General features: G+C 23.5%; 1 protein-coding gene across 1 annotated transcript; it reads right to left on the minus strand.

The window, feature by feature from the left end:
* Positions 1-321: 321 nt before the first annotated feature.
* Positions 322-18,335, minus strand: LOC112599358 (trehalase-like). The gene is made up of 11 exons (XM_025346233.1): positions 17,823-18,335; positions 9,517-10,163; positions 4,448-4,729; positions 4,135-4,307; positions 3,844-4,043; positions 3,518-3,642; positions 3,301-3,434; positions 2,128-2,294; positions 1,839-2,043; positions 787-983; positions 322-590 (listed from the first exon to the last, which is right to left on the minus strand). The coding sequence occupies exons 2-11, from the start codon at positions 9,807-9,809 to the stop codon at positions 462-464; spliced, it is 1,905 nt and encodes a 634-aa protein (XP_025202018.1). The 5' UTR covers positions 9,810-10,163; positions 17,823-18,335; the 3' UTR covers positions 322-461.
* Between the last annotated feature and the right edge of the window lie 1,294 nt (positions 18,336-19,629).

Consider the following 19,629-nt stretch of genomic DNA (forward strand, 5'->3'; position numbering starts at 1 on the left):
AACCCTGGGTAATATAAATAGTTAATTATCAAATTATAACATGCAGTACTTAAATAGCTAATGAACACTAGATTTTACTATAAAACTGCCTCGTCTAAATATTTCCATCAAATACTTACGTAGTTTCTGTATTCATTCTATTAATCGATAGTTTATATATAGTATATGTCATTATATTTAATTATTTATTGTCTTGCGATAGAGGTAGTATATTATTGTCTTATCAACAATTAGTAGATGCCATGAGAATATCATAATTTATTAAACGAATATCATACATAATATATGTATAATATACAATTTTATAATTATATACAATAATGCAAATGGATATGCTGTACAAATATATCCACAGTATACTGCATTGTCGATTTAATTTAAACGTAAGTGTAAAAATAATACAAAAATATTAGATTTATATAATACAATATGAATACATAGTCGGTTCAGTAGTATGGTATTTAAGTAGATCTGAATAGGTGTCCCCATCTTCGGAAAAGTTCGAACACTATACCGTTAGTCCATCCAAAACCTGTTTGAGGTGTGTATTCTCCACCCCCGCCGGTCGTACCCACTTCGAGTGCACTGTACTGCGAACACAAATAAAATTTATAATTGAGTTGAAATAGTTTTAATTTATATTTTATAATCATTTATGGTATTGACGTTTAAGAAACCGTCTCTGAATTAAATTAATACTCAATGATTGTTTTTACATATGTAACAAAAATATACAATAATTTAAGTTCACACCATATTGTTGATTGAACGGTGGTAAACAATTACCTTTTCAAACATGGTGCCGCTGGTTATGTATCCGACGTAATTAGTATTTATCCATGACTTGGCCAAGTTTATTGCAACGGTTTGGGCAGGTTTGTAGTTTGTGCGATCTAAACCTTGGATTACCATTGCTTGAAGTGGAGACCAGCAATTGGGATAATCCCATTGTTGAGAAGAGTTTATATTCGATGTTGGTACACCTACATTAAAAATGATAAATAAATAGTTTAAAATTTGTATTGTAGAACTTTAGATTTGATTATTTAATTTATATTACGTGAATATGTATAATTATGTATTACTTATTATAAACACTAAAAGATAAAAGTTACACTTATTATAACTTATACTGTTCTAACTTATAAGCTATTAAAATTAATTTTTTTATACTCTGTTTTGTAATTAAGCTATACATTTTATATTTATAATGTTAAGATATATCGAAATGTATAAAAAAATGTTCGGCTTACATAATTTTTAGTTTATATAATTATATCATATTTTCAACTTTTAATTTCAAAGCCTATTTATTATTTTTAAATTGAATAATATATAAAAATGAAAAAATATTTTAATATAGGTATTTATACAAAATTTTATTTTTTTTAGTAGGTGTACCTAGTGGCAATTTTTATGTGTGTATAAATTGTGTACAAATCATAGTATCTATATTCAATAAATGTATGCTTAAAAGATATAGTACCTAACATAAACTTAAAATTTTGAGTAAAGCAATGAATGTATTGATTTTACTATAACGTGGGTTTTATTTTATTTTTTTGTGTCTTTATTACTTTCTAGAAGAACAAAAATACTTTTAAATTCAACTTTGAGAAAGATTTTTAATAAGAAAATTAGATTTATTTGTTACTTTGATGGTTCAAAATGTCCATAGCATTAAAATAATTGGAAAACAATTGAAAAAAAAAAACGCTAAACCGGTAATCGTTTTTTATGTGTAATGATTGCATTCAAATTAAATGGTTGTATTTAATAACTTGAGTATGTTTTTTTAAATTCAAATTATTAATTTACTATTAAGATTTTATACTTACAAATTAGTTTTGGAGTTCCATCTTGATTGATAACACCGTTAACTATCAAATAGTCTAACGCTCGTTTACCATAATACGTTCTAAGTTTTCTCTCATAACTACCAGTCCATAACGGTGCAAAATTGGACGTATAGAAATATTTACGACTCAGTTTGGTGGTTAGGTCATAATCTAACCAAATACCTTCTTCTTCGTTCCACAGTAACTAAACGTACATATCAAATAAATAAGATATGTTTTTTTTAGTAACACATTTCAAACTAAATAAGTATAATATTATATCACTAACCGCATTTATTCCAATTTGAAAACGATGACCGATGTCATTATAGTATTTGAATTTAGCTTGATTGCCTAGTAATTTAAAAAATTGAGCAAGAACAACTGCATTAGCTTGTAATATTGCATTTAACTCTACGTAAATAAAATTTTGAGGATCTGTATTTGACAAATCTCCTGAAAATAATAAAATTAATAACCTACATTGTAATAAATATTTATTAAAACAAATAAATTTATACGATTCATCGATATACAGCTAAATAAAATAAATACATTTTTTTAATACAATTGTAAAATTAATATATGACGTATTATAAATACTCAAATCAATAAATATTAACTGATTTAAATTTTATAAATATTTAAAAATTCTACATGTACCTACATTTTTTGAAATTGGACTTTGGCAAGTACAAATAATTTATAATATTGTTTAATATTTATTTTTATAATAATTACAATAAAATAAACAATAGATACTTATATAAAAAAAAAAAAAAAAAACTTTTAATTTAAAAATAATATAATCACTGTATCCAAACATTTAATAACTGTTTATTATTTTTATGCAAATAACTAACTAAATAGTTAAATTATTGATAAAGTTAATTTAAAAATATCTATATTTTTTCTTTGAGTGAAAACAAAATTTTATGTTAATGTTGTATTTAGAAAATATGATACGAATGTTAAAATTTTATTTTTATTCAACAAATAATTAGGTTAATTTATGTATTTAATAAACTTTTTAAATTCTGTATAGACAGTTAACAAAAATATATTGGTATAGTAAAATGCTTGGTGATATTTGTCACCGAAACCGATCAATAACGATAATTTGTTTTTATTGATATTATTGTAGTTTCACTATGGTATAATTGAATATAAGAAATATATTTACATTTATAATCAAAACAATTATGTTAAATTTATTAGTATTATACTATTAATCGACGTATGTTTATTAAATTTAGTAAACAATAAAAATTGTTAAATTTTCTCAAGCATAAATTGTGTGGTTGTTATGTATATATAATTATACTAATTTACTTGGTTATATTTCGTGCCCAACATATTGTATAGTTGTATTTATATATGTTATTTGCCTGTAACTCATTTATTTAAATGTATTTTATATAAATCGTATATATTTTTTTATGATATATTTAGAAAATATTACCAGTATTTTGACCCATATTATTGTAATGTTTGGACGAAAAATCCCAACCCGTTTCAGCAGCAGCTTTTAATCTTGAATATAACTCATTTTTATCATCTACGCTAGGAAAGGGCATAGCTAAAGTTTTGTCTTGACTACAAAAAAAAAAAAATAAAAAATAAATTTATATAAATATTGAACATATATATTTTAATTTTAAAATAAATTGTACACCTACTAATAGGATTCGGGTCGGGGTCCTCGGGTATGCGTGTTGTACTGTCCCATTACATAGGTATTACCTGCCTTTTCGACTTTTATTGTTCGATTTATCATCCAAAAATTGAATTCCGCTTCTAGATACTATTGAAAAAGTATTTGAATATTTAATAATAATTTTTAAAAATACAAGCATTTTATTTGTTTCTACACAATATAATAGTTACTATCAAATTCAACCTAAATTATTGCTAATTTTTTTCAAACGTAATAAATTGGTGTTCACTGTGTACTGTTTGAAAAAAAAAATTAGTACTAAAAATCGAATAGTTATAGGTATTTTACTTGTATGTTTTTTTTGATAAAATCTAAGTCATCTGTATACGTATAATATGATGCAGCCATTTGGATAAGGAGCGGTGGCTGAGATCTCATTAAATAGTAAATTCTACTTCCGTTCGGTACATAACCAAAGCGGTGAACTAAGTAAAGGAAGTTTTGTATGATTCCTCTAGCAGTGTCTTTCATATCACACAATATTGCTCCTACAAAAATAAAATATTTACACCATAAATTATAATTATAATTAATAATAGTCATTATTTGATTTGTATTCTTTTATATTCATTTTTTTACCTCTAATGATCCAATACGAATCCCAATAATAAAGCTCAGTAAATCTACCACCAGCTATGAAGAATCCATTTGGTAAATAAATAGATGAATGTCGATCGGGATTCACTTTAACGTCTTCATCTACTTTTCGTGCTAATCTTTTCCAAATTTGATTTAATTGTAAGATCCAATTCCTTAAAAATAATACCATACATTACAGATCCATTAAGAAACAATAATATTTTCCGCGTAAGTTCAAAATTTTGTTCACCATTTAATAATATAATTAATAATTTACAATCATTCAGATTTATTTTCATATCTTAATTATTACTTGTAATTTTGATCATGTACATAAGTACTGACAGTGGGAATTTCAACAAAATCAGGCGGCACCCACTCGACCAATGGGTCATCACTGAAGTTGTCTTCAACAAACTTGGTAAGTGCAGCACGAGGAGGCACTCGACCGTTATTTCGTAATTTCAATTCCCTGTACGATTTTACAATTTCAGCTTCGCTCCGTCGTAATTTTTTGTCCACAAAAGTTTTAGAGTCTGTGTATAGTTGCTGCATTTGTATATCATCAAGAAGTTCCCCGTGACAATATATATCACTATAACGAATAATAACACATATTATGACAAATAATTTCTGGTAGCTGCTATATATCTAATAAAATTGTATTTTGTAAATCATTTAAACTAATTATTATATTATAATCTATAAATAGCACATATATGTATACAGTATAATTTTAATAAATTGTATCAAAAATGAAATAAAAATAAAATTGTCTAAAAATATACCTGATTGTGCAGATAGCTTCACTCCGTTACCTCATCATATATTAAGACATTGCATAGCGTTTATTTTATTTCACATTAAGTTAAGTCAAAATATTTACATAAAACATAATATTTATATGTGATGTATTTTTGAAATAAAAATTTAACAATAATTAGAACAAAAAAAAAAAAAATAAATAAATAAATAAATAAAATAAAATAAATAAATCTATTAAAATATATACTATTTTGGAAAAAAATGTTTTTAATTCTAATTATTGTTTATGCATTTTTTACACAGCGTATTTTACTTTTATGACTTCATGTAACATTAATTAGTCATCGTGATAAATTACAAAACTATAAATTCTGTTGAAAACTAAAAATTCTAAAGTATAAATTGTTTTCTTTTAAATGCAGCACTCAGTTAGTTATTGTAATATAAGTTATACAGCTACTCGTATTATAAAATTTAAAAATATTTCTAGTACTTATATTCTTTAATTTCTATGATTATTTGAATAACGTTATATTAAATTTGTATTTTTTTTTAGTTAATACTCAAAATTTTTATTTGAGTTTTGAAATTAATAACGTAAATAATATTTAACATAATATAATACTGAATTATGATGATATGTCCCTATACCCACATGTGTAGTCTCCGTCTTACAAACATGACGTAGCATAGGTTCTAAATTTGCGAACATATTTAGTATTGTTATATTTAATATTAGAGTGAATTTTCCTAAAATAAAAGTTAAAGTTAAGAAGATTATCTATGCTTAAGCATTATATTTTTTTTGATACTTTCATTTTTAAGCAAGTTTTGAATAAGCTAGTATAAGTTAGGTGACGTAAGTCAGTCAATAGTTTCAGGATTTGTTTTGATTATTAAGATATTTCATAATTTTCAAATAATGATTTCAAGGCTAGGATCTTGAAATAGATTTAATTTTTATTAATTTTAAATAATTTTATCTATTTAAAAAAAAGAAAAGTGGTTCTTATTACCTATGTAATATTTTTACAAGTAACAATTATTCGCATAGAATATGTTTGTGTGTTTAAAAATAAATGTAGGTAGGCATAATTAAATAATTAGGTGTATAGTAAAGCTTTGTATGTATAGTTTACATTTTATTAAAAGCATTTTTTTAAATTTATAAATGCATTACATATTCAAATATTATCGGAGACTTAGTTTTAATGAGAAAAAATAGCGTAATTTCCTTTAATATTGTTATAATTATAACGAACGAGTTACGCCAAATTAAAAAATAAGAATCTAGATTGAAAATTTAAAGCAGATCTGCAATAAGATGAAATATTTGTCAGTAATTACTAATCTGATAAAAAAAATATTTCACTAATACCAATATTACTACTTACATTATATTATGTCATAAATTATGGCTTATAATAATGATAAGTTGAACTATTATAATTTTTTATGTATGATATAAAAATTGAAATTATTATTTTTGTAATTTTTTGTAGCTTTTTAGGTCACTATTTAAAACTCTATTATTAAAAATAAAAATGTTTGAAACACATTAGTATTAATATTCTCATGTGATATGTATTGTTAAGTTATGTATATAATATTCATAACTATTATAAATAATTAGTTAATTTACTTATTACAGAGTACTGAACAAAACTATATCAATTATAAAAAGCATGAATTTACTTGATTGAATTGTTAATGTTTTATATCATAATGTATCAAATAAGATTATGTTAAATTAATAAAAATTAAAGATATATTTATGTGAAACTTTTAAGCGTCTATTAAATATAATTAAAATATAATATGAAGTTATCATACTTATTAGATGGATGTATAAGTTTTAATTAAAAATTAAAATGTATTGAATAAGTCATAGTCTAAGACATTTAATTTTTTCAATAAGTAACTAAAATATGTACTTAAAACGTGAAAAATTAACATAATTTTAGATTTTTACTTTTAAAAGTCATAAATTACACATAAAATATTTTTAAGTTACTGATATCCATATATTTTTTTAACAATATTCTATTTATATTTGTGATTTTGATTTATGATTTCGTTTGAACCATTTTCATTATTTGGTCTTTAATTACTTGACATAATATATTAGAAAAACGCCAAATTAATTTTAAAAGAAACATTTATTTAATAATAATTGAAATTATAAAAGATCGTTAAAATAAATAAAATCCTAGAGTTGTTCGTGAAAAACTTCAATCATTTTCACTAAATATAATATTTACGTTTGGAAGATAAAAATTTAAATTTAAACCAAAACTTACAAAAATTGTGTAAAATCAATTCTATAAAAATCATAATTGTGAAAATATAAAATAAGGTCATATTTTTCATTTAATATATGTATAGCTCATTGATTAATATTATGGTATATCACATACATCAATAAATAATATATAAATAATGAAGAGAAAAAGGTTTTCTAACTCTCATAAGTAAGAACATTAAAATATCATTATTTGTTATAGTTATACAACGGATGTATTTACAATTATTAGGAGAAATTAAGAGAGAACAATTTAGTGATTATATTATAATTTATAGCTATAACCCACATAACAGTTAAGTACATCACTTAATAGACTCAGGTGATTTTTAAATATTGTATAATCAAACACTAGGTAAAATATAAAATAAACTGTGAAATACACATTTTAACATCATAATGTATTAAGGGTCTATATATTGATTTTAAATATTAGTAAAATAATAAATGACTACTTAATATTTCTAAAATTAATTAAAATTGACAGAAAAGTAAATATTAGTTTATTTAGAATCTAAACTAAATAACAATACAATTGTAAAATAGTGTGTAGGGGGTAGCAGAGGCAGCATATGCTGCCCTTGGACTTTTTTTGGGGCTACTGCGGTTAGTACATTTTGGATATAGGGTCTCGATAAAATTATATTTTCACAAATGATGATCATTGTAGATGAGAAAATTATAAAAAAAAATTATTTTATTTAGTAAAGTATAGATAAATATTTTATGATTATATAATTTACTAGTTTAAAACAAATATTATTATTAATTATCATTAATTTACTACAAAATATATTTATAATATATATATATAAGTATACCTACATTTAAAATTCTACTTAGTATACTCGTAAAATACATGGCTATAATACTTTTATAGTATAGAAGGTAAAATTGATGGTAAATCTATTTACTAGATAATAATTGAAACCATTGTATAGTAATAAAATAAAATACAAATATTAGTTATTACTTATTAATTATTAATTACTCTATAATTTATATTATGTTAATAAGTATTTTAATTTATATATATTTTATATAAAAAATTAAAATATATTAGTGAAACAATAAAAATACTCAGTTGTTGAAATATTTTTTTACCAATGATAACCTAAATATTTTGAATAATTAAGAAATTGAATTATGAATTAAAACTCATGAATTGAAAATATAATATGTTATTAGTATTTTGTTATTAAGATATTATCAATTTTGCTTCCTATATTTTAAATTATTAAATTTATAATGGTAGGTCAGAATGTGTTATTTATAATCTAGTGTTCATAATTTCAATTTTAATAAATACTACTGTGTTGTATCTATAATGAAGTCGAAATACATAAAGTATTGCAGAAGTACAAAAACCATAAAGTATAGTTTTTGAATATAATAATATTAAAAAACTAAAATATTATGAATTATAAAAATATTTCGATAAAATCTAATCCTAAGATAAAATATTAAAGTCTAAAGTTAAACGCTGCAACACATAACACAATAGTGTAATTTTGAAATATTGTAGCAGCAAATCAATTTAACATTTAAAAAAAGTCACGTGTATACAACTGCTTGTTAGTGAAATAAATGGTTTTTACATTTAAAAACATATTATTATATAAGAAATAATTATATAGACATAAATTAGCAATTTAATCATCCCTTCTTTGGAAATTAGATATATGAGTATTGAGTATACAAGTCAATTACACATAATTGGATATAAATAGTATTATAATTTATAATAATTAATAATCTCTCAGGAACCCCAAGCATAAAAATATAATTTTATACCACCTGAAATTTTTACGAGTGTATTCGATACAATTTCTAACTCTCAAAAGAAGTGATTTATGTGAATTTAAAATGACAGTAGTTCTAAAACAATAAGGAAAATAAATATTTATATTATATAGATATAACACAGTTTTTTAACATTCAAAACAAATATTATTTATTATAATTTGATTAAATATGTATAGGTTAGGTATTTCATTTTTTTTCTGTTGACACAAAAATCTAAATCACTCATCATTGGTAAGTTATCAGCTTTAAATTCAATACATACTGAGTGTATACATTTTGAATTAATAATAATAATACATTATTATTAATAATTTTTAATACTCTTTTTTGGCATTTAAATTGATTTTTTTATGATTTTTGCGTGGTTTTTCATTATTATTTATTATTATTATTATTATTATTTTTTTTAGGAGTTTTATAAAACTTTAACATCCGAAAAATATATACGTACATCATAGACCGTTGTCGTCAAAGAATGATTATCGAAATATATATGAAAAAAAACCTACCTGGGGCATATGTCTGGATATGGGCCGTTGTACTGGCCCTGTAGCTGTCCAAGGGCCGTAGCTGGGCGTGTAGACGCCATCAATAGCAATAGTACAGCAGTCAGCCTGACGGCGATGGTGGTAACGGTCGTCGTCACCGTGGCGGACGAGCGCATCTTGCAGACTGCCGCGGGCGAACCAGAGGACCAAGTGGTGACCTGCCAAGCCACCGCTCCCGTCGCCGCTGCTGCTACTGCCGTCGTTGTTGTAGTCATATCGCTTCTACTGTGGTCGTCACGGGTCACAACGATCATTGGTCACGGACTTTCGGCACACGCCACCAGACGCGTATCATCGCCTAATTCAACCACCTTTTCCAGTGCTCGTGCACACACGCACAGTGTCTCGCACAAGTGCAAAATGTAGACAGACGTTGCTGTTACCGTGTTTCTGGTATCGTTGTCGTTGTTGTTACTGATACAGTTGAGTAAATGGTCATCATCACTATGGTATACTGTACCTATTGATGGCAGTTTGTGGACTACGCAAACTACGTCAGACTACGTCGAATGCGTTCGTTTTTGAGACGATGGTATTATTTCGTTTCGCGAGACGTGTCTTCCTCGTCTATACTTACATCCACGCACGATATCGTGTATGATGATGGTCTACAAAAATGAAAAGTTATTTTATAATAAACATAATTATATTGTTAAACTGTTTTAGACCTACTAAAAAAATATATGTTGTAAAAACAGATTGATGCATTTACTGTACTTCTTACAATATCCGAGTCTCGGTAAATATTATTTGAATGTAGGTATTAAAGTGATAGCCGGGACAGTTATGTGAATATTAGTTTAATATAAGGAGAATCAGTAAAAAATAACCTAACCTTTATGTACAAAATAGTTGTTTTAAAGTATTTATAATGTCTTAAAAATGGTCATATAATTAAGAAAAAAGAATTGTTAGTTAAAACTCAATACCTACCTCGAATTCACTATTAACTACCTGTATCATACACATTTGATAGTGTGATAACTAATTAATAAAATAATTAAAAATTATAGGTACCATAGGGTTTGATATTATTTTACTCAAGTACTTAAAACTCTACATAAGAAAAGATTTATAATTAGTCTTATCGTAAATATCTTATTGATATAAATAAAATATAACAGATACCTATAAAATTATATCTAACGACAATATTTTAACTGATATCCATATAATATTATTTAAATTTATGTAATATGTAGCCAGTAATATGTTTTTGAATATAATGTTGTTATGTAAAGTCTTAACGTACTGTATTGGTATCCTATGAGCAATTTACTATTTTATGGTTAAATTGAAAATGGGAAAGTAAAATAGTGAAATGATTTTATCCATATTTTTCTCATCATAACCATAATAAATCTCTGTCAAAATCTTGTATAAATTATTTTTGAAGATAATATTTTGAAGTATAATTTTATACATTCTTGTAATACAGTTATTTATTATATCTAGAAACCCCAATATTTCGAATTTTAAAACACTAAGCTCAAATCTCAAATTGAGATGATTAAATCATAGTTACAATATTTTTAGATTCTGAGCTGAGTAATTAATATATTTATTTTAAATTAATAAAATAAAATATAAAATTATATTTGATAAAATATATTTTTTTATAAGTAATTAATATCAAATTAATACAATAAAATATTGCGTATTTTTTTTTTTTTATTTGATGTAACTATTTATGATAGAAAAATTTTAAAAAGTCAAAAGTAAAAATTGTTAGTACTTTCCTTAATTATTTTGAAAAATGAGATTTCTTATTAAAATAAGTTTTTGATGAAATCGATTTTTTATTTTCTTGTAATTTAAAAATGAATATAACTACATAGTACTTGAAATTTTCACCAAATGTTTGTATTGAAATTGTCAATTTATTTTGAATTTTTTTTAGTTGTTTATTGTCATTTTAATGTTTAGTTTGTTATTTTTATTTCAAAAATGTAAAAAAATAATAATATTTAATTTTGTAAAAAAGCTTGAAAATTGAATATAGAGTTCTTCTTAAAATGTCATTATAGCAATTAAAAAATATTAAAGAATAAATATCCATAGGAAAAATTATGTTTTATTTATATTTATTAATTAAAGAACACCGAAAAACAAAAATATTCATGTAATATTAATTTTCAATAAAATCGATTTTATATTTTCAGCGGTAATTTCAAAATTAGTAAATACTTATTTGAAACTATCACAAAAGATTTATGTTAATATTTTATAGATAAGAATTTCTTTTTTAAATACTTCGGATTTCAGCATCAAAAATTAAATACAAGATTTCTCTTCAATTGTATTGATACTAATTAAAAAATATCGAAAGTGAACACTCTATTTTTATTTTTATTTTTTTTAGGCACATATTTAAAATTTAATTTGTTAAAATCATGAAAATTTCCAAATTTGTTAGTGCTATTTAAAAAAAAATTTTATCATGTGGCCAATTTTTTTATAAGTTAATGATCTTTATTTTTTATGAAGTTCGAATTTTGACAGAATTGGATATTCAAATTTATAATAACATTTTCTCCCAACAGGACTTATATGTTTTAAATTAAAAAATATTAATCATAGAAACACAAAACATTCTAATATTATTTAAAAATCTTTTTCTATACGCATTAATGTTTTGTAATTATTAAAAGCATTTTAATTTTTAATTTTAGTCTTTTTATTTATACCTAAATGTTTTACGATTTTTTTCTTGATCCAAAAACTTATAAATATAATGAAACGAGTTGTTCTTAAAAAGTTCATATCTATTGAGAATAAATAGTAGGTATGTACAATTCATACAGACATTTGCAGTTAAAATTATACTACATTATAGGTATATATCGTTTAAATTATTACACTAGATATAGTTTTGACAAAATTTAATCCTTAAACAAAAAATAAAGATTTTAGTGTTTTAATTTTAATTCAAAAATATCAGTTATTGAAATTTAAAACTTTTTTTTTTATTATCAATTTTATGAATTATCATTTTTTTTAAAGACGATGAGATTAAAAAAATATATTTTGATTTATTTTAAGGTCTTTATTACTCAAACTTATTCATACCTTTCGCTTCCCGGTATTAAATAAAAGACAATAACAATAACAGGTGTATTATGATAAAATATTTTAATAATTGTTATATAATTTATTCGATTATGAAAAAATTAATTCTTTGATAAAAATATCTGCTTTAAATCATTTTTTATATGTAATTATTTAAATGAATTCAAATTTGATACATCTACTACTGTTTTTAATTTTGGTATTATGGGTTATTTATCTGTTTGATTTCGAGATACTACCAAATCTATGATGTAGCGCCTATTGATTATTTAGTCCAACCTTTATACCTTTACTTACATAATGTGGTTTTTCACAACAGGTCAAGGGATATTTTCAAATTGCTGAGTAGAACAAGGGCGCTAAGTGAGTGTTGTGATTGAGAGACAATATATCAATAAAAATATGTATATTACCATATTGGTAAATTATTTTGTGTACATTTAAATTTTTAATATTCCTCAACATATAGTGATGATAAACCACATCAATCAGGGTTAATTAAATGTTGACCTTTATACACGATACCTATACTGATATTATAATTAACAACCACCTATATTGAACCATAAAAAAAAACATTATAAATATTATATAGTGGTGATAACAAAAATGATTAATTTTAGATATATCTATTATCTGTTCCAATATAGTAATAGAAATTGATAGTTTAGATGTTCTACAAGTATATAGATTTTATCAAAATATAATTTTTAATTTTCAGGTAAGTACCTACTTATATTTTATATGCTGTAGTCTATTTTATTCTTTTAAACCGTCTTTTCAAATTAATACTATGCATCTATCTATTTGTTTCATAAATACATTAATATACAACAAATGTTTCACTTTTAATCAATTTACATGCAAAACAAAATTTTGTATTTAATAATTATTTCAATATAATAAAAATGGTAATTATCTTCGGCTGGAATTATTTCAAGATTATAAATTATTTATTGCAATCGATATTTACTGCAATGGACGTCAACACAACCCACCCGTGTCCGTGGTACTTATTTCTGCTAGGCTTAGTCACCGCACTCGTTGGCAACGAAATAATGGTTAATTTTATTTATTATACTCGATAGTGTACGAAAAAAAATCTTGTTTAATTTTGCTATTCTCAGTATAAATAAATACAAAATAAAAATAAAATTCCGACATAATCATATTTTTTAATTTTAGGTGTGGTTAAATATAAAAAGACAGAGACTTATAGTCAAGTATTCAATATACTTTGCATAATTATTTAATATATAAAATAATCGCAATTATTTTCACGCACTTGATAATCGTTTGAAGACCTTGAGTATGTACCGCAAAATATTTGGAGAAAATAATAATATTGCAGAGCTGTGACCACTAAGGTATATCAAATAAAATACAATTTTAATAGATAGAAAATTTATAATTACTTATATTTTTCAAAGTCAATGTTATGATAGTTATCGTAATCATAAGATTATTCAAATTTATGCGGTCAAGGACTGTTTTAGAGTGCTTAACACAAATTGGTGTTAAATTATAATTTAGCATTAATTTGATTGCACTCGGCAGTGATAATAATACAAACATGATATGGATACAAACTCGGGTGTAGTAATTTTTGGGATGATCTTGTTATTTTTCAAACTTTAACAATGCACTAATTTTATTATTTATTTATTTTGATAACAGAAACATTAAATCAGATTGAAAACCATATATTATGAGCTTTGTGGAATTGAACTGTTTTCCTGAGTGACATATTTATTTATAAAAATACTAGCGGCGATTAAGGGCATTATTTTTTATTATGAATTTTCTTGTAAATTAAAATACATGTCTAATAATTTTTAATGTGATAAATACACATCATTGTGATAATATAATAACATGCAGCGTCTACCATAATGCATAATCTTATTCATCCCATCACACTATATCGAATGTGCATATCTAATCTACACTAAAAAGTGAAGATTCAGCGGTTGAATGAAAATAAGTTATGTCAATAAAACAAAACACAGTAAATATTATCAAAAAAATACGAAATGAAAGATGAACAGATTAAATACAATAAAACATTTTAAACCAAATACATAGATGGTATTTTAATCTTGATCTAATTTCTCTAAATTTTCTCATTTTTTAAATTGTTCAGAAAATGATATGCCACAATTCTGAACATAATTATAATATAATTCAACTTATAATTTATATAAATAAAATAATTTAATTTTTTTTTTTTTAATTTGAATGTCTTTGTAAGTATTCTGCATTTTATTTTTATTCTAAAATAATAAATATTATGCTATGTAAATTACAATAAGTATTTATGTTCATGTCAATAATATGTGATTAATTGGATTTTTTTTGATCGGTGTTACGTTATGTTTTCACAATTTTGTATGCTATTATTAAACTATAAACCCATATTTTACTATAGAATATCTAACCATAAAAAAAATAAAAATGAGAGTACATGTTAAAAAAACCTCTCAACAAAATATTTATCAGATATAATATAATAAATCACATACATAAATATATATAATAAATAAAAAAATAATTTTGTAATATTATTTAAATTACACATTTTTTAAGCTTGTTAAATTCCTGTCACTCAACATAGCACATTTGCTTAAAATAACAAATTTTCATAAACCGCATATTATACTTTCAATCAAAATGTATACGTCGTTATATAATTGTTAGATATTCTTAAAACAAAGTAATTTATTAATATATATTTATCAAAAAGAGATGTTTATTGAACTATAATCGTTTGTCAAAAATATTTTTAGTTTTTACGTATATCTAAACTTAATACTTATACAGATATAGTATTTATTTTTTTTTTTAATATTATATAATTCCACAATGACTGGCAACTCAACAAACTAATATTTATATTATAAATATAATTTAGCGAAATACATTAATTCCTGTTTTTTAATGTTTTGTTTATAGGTTGAATAACGTGGAGTAAGTAAAAATTTTTGTACATAATAAATAATCAATTAAATTATTCAAAATTAAAGATAAATAATTTCTATTATCTTGGAGAAATGTTTTGATACAAATATTGAAATATATAATTATTATAATATATTTTATCACATAAAAAAGATATAATTCAATACACGTAATTCTATTATTACGCAACTGGTATAAATGACATAAAACGCGAAACATATTTTGTAATATTTAATGCAAAATAATGCGCGAAACTATACGTATTTCGTGTGAGTAGTTGAAAACTATACATATATATATATATATATATACATATGACTATAGTTTCTTTCATTCTTTAAGACAGTTTCGTTTTGTATCCTGAATGTTTTACACAATAACGTCACGATTTTAATTTCACAAATCAATTTTGATATTCTTTAAAACCAAAATAGGTACTCGTGATCTAATAACTTTGACTACAACTGTTCACATATGGATAATATGTTCAAATGATATTATACGTTAGGTATGCGTTACAATATATTAGTATCTCATGTTCTAAATCGTCAACATTATAGTGTACGTACATGTTATGTATGAAATGGAAACTGGATTCGATGACAGGCAGATATTTTATGTTTATACATAATATATATCTATAAATCTAGCGGAAACGTTCAATTTTAAAGAAAAAATTACCTCTTCCATTTGATGTCGTAATAACTACATTTGAATGCAAATATATTGAGTACCTAAATACCAGAACATTTTCTCGATTTTTTTGTCAATATATATATATATATATATATATGTATATATAACTATTAAAGAAAAATAACTGACTAGAAACATTTTAACTTAAAGATAAAATTTATACTGAGAGACGATTGTAATACCTATTTATGTAATTTTTTTTAACTCTGATAATGATTACGGTTACTTGTCATGTAATGAAATGCTTTGTATAGATTGTAAATAAACGTTTAACGGATGACAATAAAAGAACCAGCTTATTTTTTTGATTTCCTTCTTTACTTATTATTGAGTTTTAATTTTAAATAAATATTTATTAAGATATATTTCAAGGAATCAAATTTTTACCAATAATATTATAACAACAAAAAGTGTAAATACTTATTTGAAAGCTTACGTTATATAAAAACGGCGAATACCTAATCTTCACAAGTTTCTAAATGATTTTTCAAAGAAATCGAATAATCATCATATTTAATATGTTTAATTCAATTTTTTATAAGTTTATGATTTTTTTAAATTTTTATTTGTTTCACTTCTTGATACAAAATATATTTTTTCAAAAATTATAAAATTAAATTAATTAAATTAATTAAATTAATTAAATTATAAAGTCAGAAAAAATACAATCCAGTGTAGCGTAAATCATCTAAATTAATAATTAGTTAAAATATTAAAAATAATATTATTTATGATGTCTTACAAAATCAAGCGATAATTACAACTTATCAATTGTAAATCATTAAAAAGTTGCTTTTCTAAAAGTCAGTATAAATATTAAATACACATTAATTAAGTTATATTTTTAAGTAATATTGTAAACATATTTTATTTTCAAAATGATTTTCAAAAAAATTAATTTATTGAGCTTAACTCATATATAATTAACCAGTTAATTAACCAAGACGGTTCTTGGATGTTATTATGGGTTTAAAACAACATTAATAACATAAGACATAATATATTAACCCATCAACGCTGTATTTTGTGCCTATAACATGTTAGTTTAAGATATATGTTTCATATATGAACAGCATAAACAAAAATACTACACCTAAGTAATAATTTAATTATGCTCTTAGTATACTAGATTATGAAATCTATATGTAGTAATATGTCATAAATCACGATATAGGTACTATTATTATGTATTATATGTACCTCTACTTTTAATCTAAGTTTAACTATGTAATACACTATGTAGGTGGTCAATATCATTTTGAGAAAACAATGTAACACAATTTTCATAGTGGAAAGTCGAGAAAAATGTTTAAAACGTGACGATTAAAAATAAATCAAAGGTTATCTCAAGGTTTCATAAAAACGTTCCGTTAGCAATCACATGAGTAAACATCGTAGTTCATGCGGTTAATAATAAAACTAAATGTTATAATAATAATCGCAGACGAGCTCTTAACGGACAGCTCGTGTTTGGACGTCAATTACATTTTTAAATATAATAAAATATTTTTGTGAAAAGAAAATCATGCGTAATAACAACTTACCCGTTATTGTAAACCGTTTGAGCAGTCACAATGGAAATTAATCGCTGGTGAAAACTGTAGACGTCCTCCTGCGCCGCGAACACTGACGCGTCGAGTTGTAGCGACCGAAACAGCTAAGTATTAATATTATAATATCATAGTTACGTGAATAACGTGAAACGCGAGGCGCTGTAGTAGTAATTTTTGACCATTGACCGAAATCACGTCATAATAACTGATAGTAGAATTTTGATGTCATCGTACCGCTCGAAATCATTGCTTTACATCGACTTATCGATATTATATTATGCTTTACTTAACTTTACGATAATAACAATAATGTACACGCATGGTAAAAAAATGTGCACGTGCGGTGCATAAACGCAACGCCACTGTAAGCTACAACACATTTATATTGTTTATTACGATATATATTTGCTTAAAACGAAACACGATATAGTTATAAATATATAATACTATATAATTTATTATGTTATGTTATTACGCGATTTAATCGTGTGTTTAAGTACGACGGACGACCGGCTGCGCAGAAATCTCAAGTGTGTCTAAATCGCGCACACCATGCGTATGCGTCTTAAACGTAAATGCATTGTACCCGTTTAGGCAATGTATTATATTACTATACAGATACATATATATATATATATTTATATTACACATAAATGTATGTGTGTGTGTACGATATTATAACCACGACAGTCATGTATTCTGTGTTCGTATACATATAAATTATAAATATATAGGATATACCGATATACGTAATGTATGTTGGTACCATTAAGGGAGTGTGTATGTGTGTGTATCTGTTTATGAATAAGAAATTTTGTAGGTAGAAGAAAAAAAAAATTGATAAAAAACGTTGAATCTTTTCGAACGATATTCGCATATATAGTACATGTGTAATATTTAAATATTCGCCAATACAATTTTCCGTTACTACGGTAATAATAAAAGAACCTTTTTGAGATTTATTAGTTTAATATTAAGTCAAAATTAATATTTTAGTATAATATTAAGTATTTATATTATATTATAATTATAAAATACAAACGCAATATTGCAATAAGACGTGCGTGGTCGATGGATCAGCATAATGATGGATACCAAACGAATATTTTTTAATGTAAATCCGTTAAGTTACTTAAATAAATTATCAGTTAATACTATTGTCACTAAATTTACATCTTAAATATTTATCAATATAGATTTTTCACTCCCAGATTTATGATTAAAACTACAAAATTGTTGTTCATTTTAGTATATTATGTGTATAGTGTATGGTATAATAGTTTTCACTTCTGACTTAGTAAATCAAAATAAATCACATTATTTCAATGTTATAAATTAACATAATATACGGCGTTCACGCAAAGATATTGGAAAACTTCCTTGTTTGAAAATAAATAATATATTATTTTAAATAATATTATAAATAAATTTTTACTAGTTTTTAAAAATGTATATCAATAATGTTGGTGGTGAATAATATGTTGATTATTTCTTAAACAAAATACACTGCATAATATAAATAAATTAATCATTCAAAAAATTATTTGTTTTTTGTTTAGACATAACTGATTTTTTTACAAAATGATTACGTAATAATATTTACTATACAATAATTTTTTTTAATAAATATAATGAATTACGTTAACACTTTATAATTGAATATTTAGAATAATTAATATCAACATTATTTACACAATTTTCGGTTGTGTACATGATTTACCTGTATTGTCATACCATATGACTTAAACATAATATTACCAAGTATACAATATTACTAAGTTTTATTTATAAATAATAA

Source organism: Melanaphis sacchari, unplaced genomic scaffold (assembly GCF_002803265.2).
Source record: "Melanaphis sacchari strain LSU unplaced genomic scaffold, SCAv2.0 Contig50_pilon_pilon, whole genome shotgun sequence".
NCBI lineage: Eukaryota > Metazoa > Arthropoda > Insecta > Hemiptera > Aphididae > Melanaphis > Melanaphis sacchari.

Bases quoted from the DNA above. Each gene is read 5' to 3' on its own strand.
- LOC112599358 (XM_025346233.1), bottom strand. From the start codon at position 9,809: ATGATCGTTGTGACCCGTGACGACCACAGTAGAAGCGATATGACTACA. The intron at 3,643-3,843 runs GTAAAATACCTA...CTTTTTCAATAG, and splicing joins TTATCAAAAAAAACATACAA to TATCTAGAAGCGGAATTCAA. The intron at 2,044-2,127 runs GTTAGTGATATA...ATGTACGTTTAG, and splicing joins TTCAAATTGGAATAAATGCG to TTACTGTGGAACGAAGAAGA.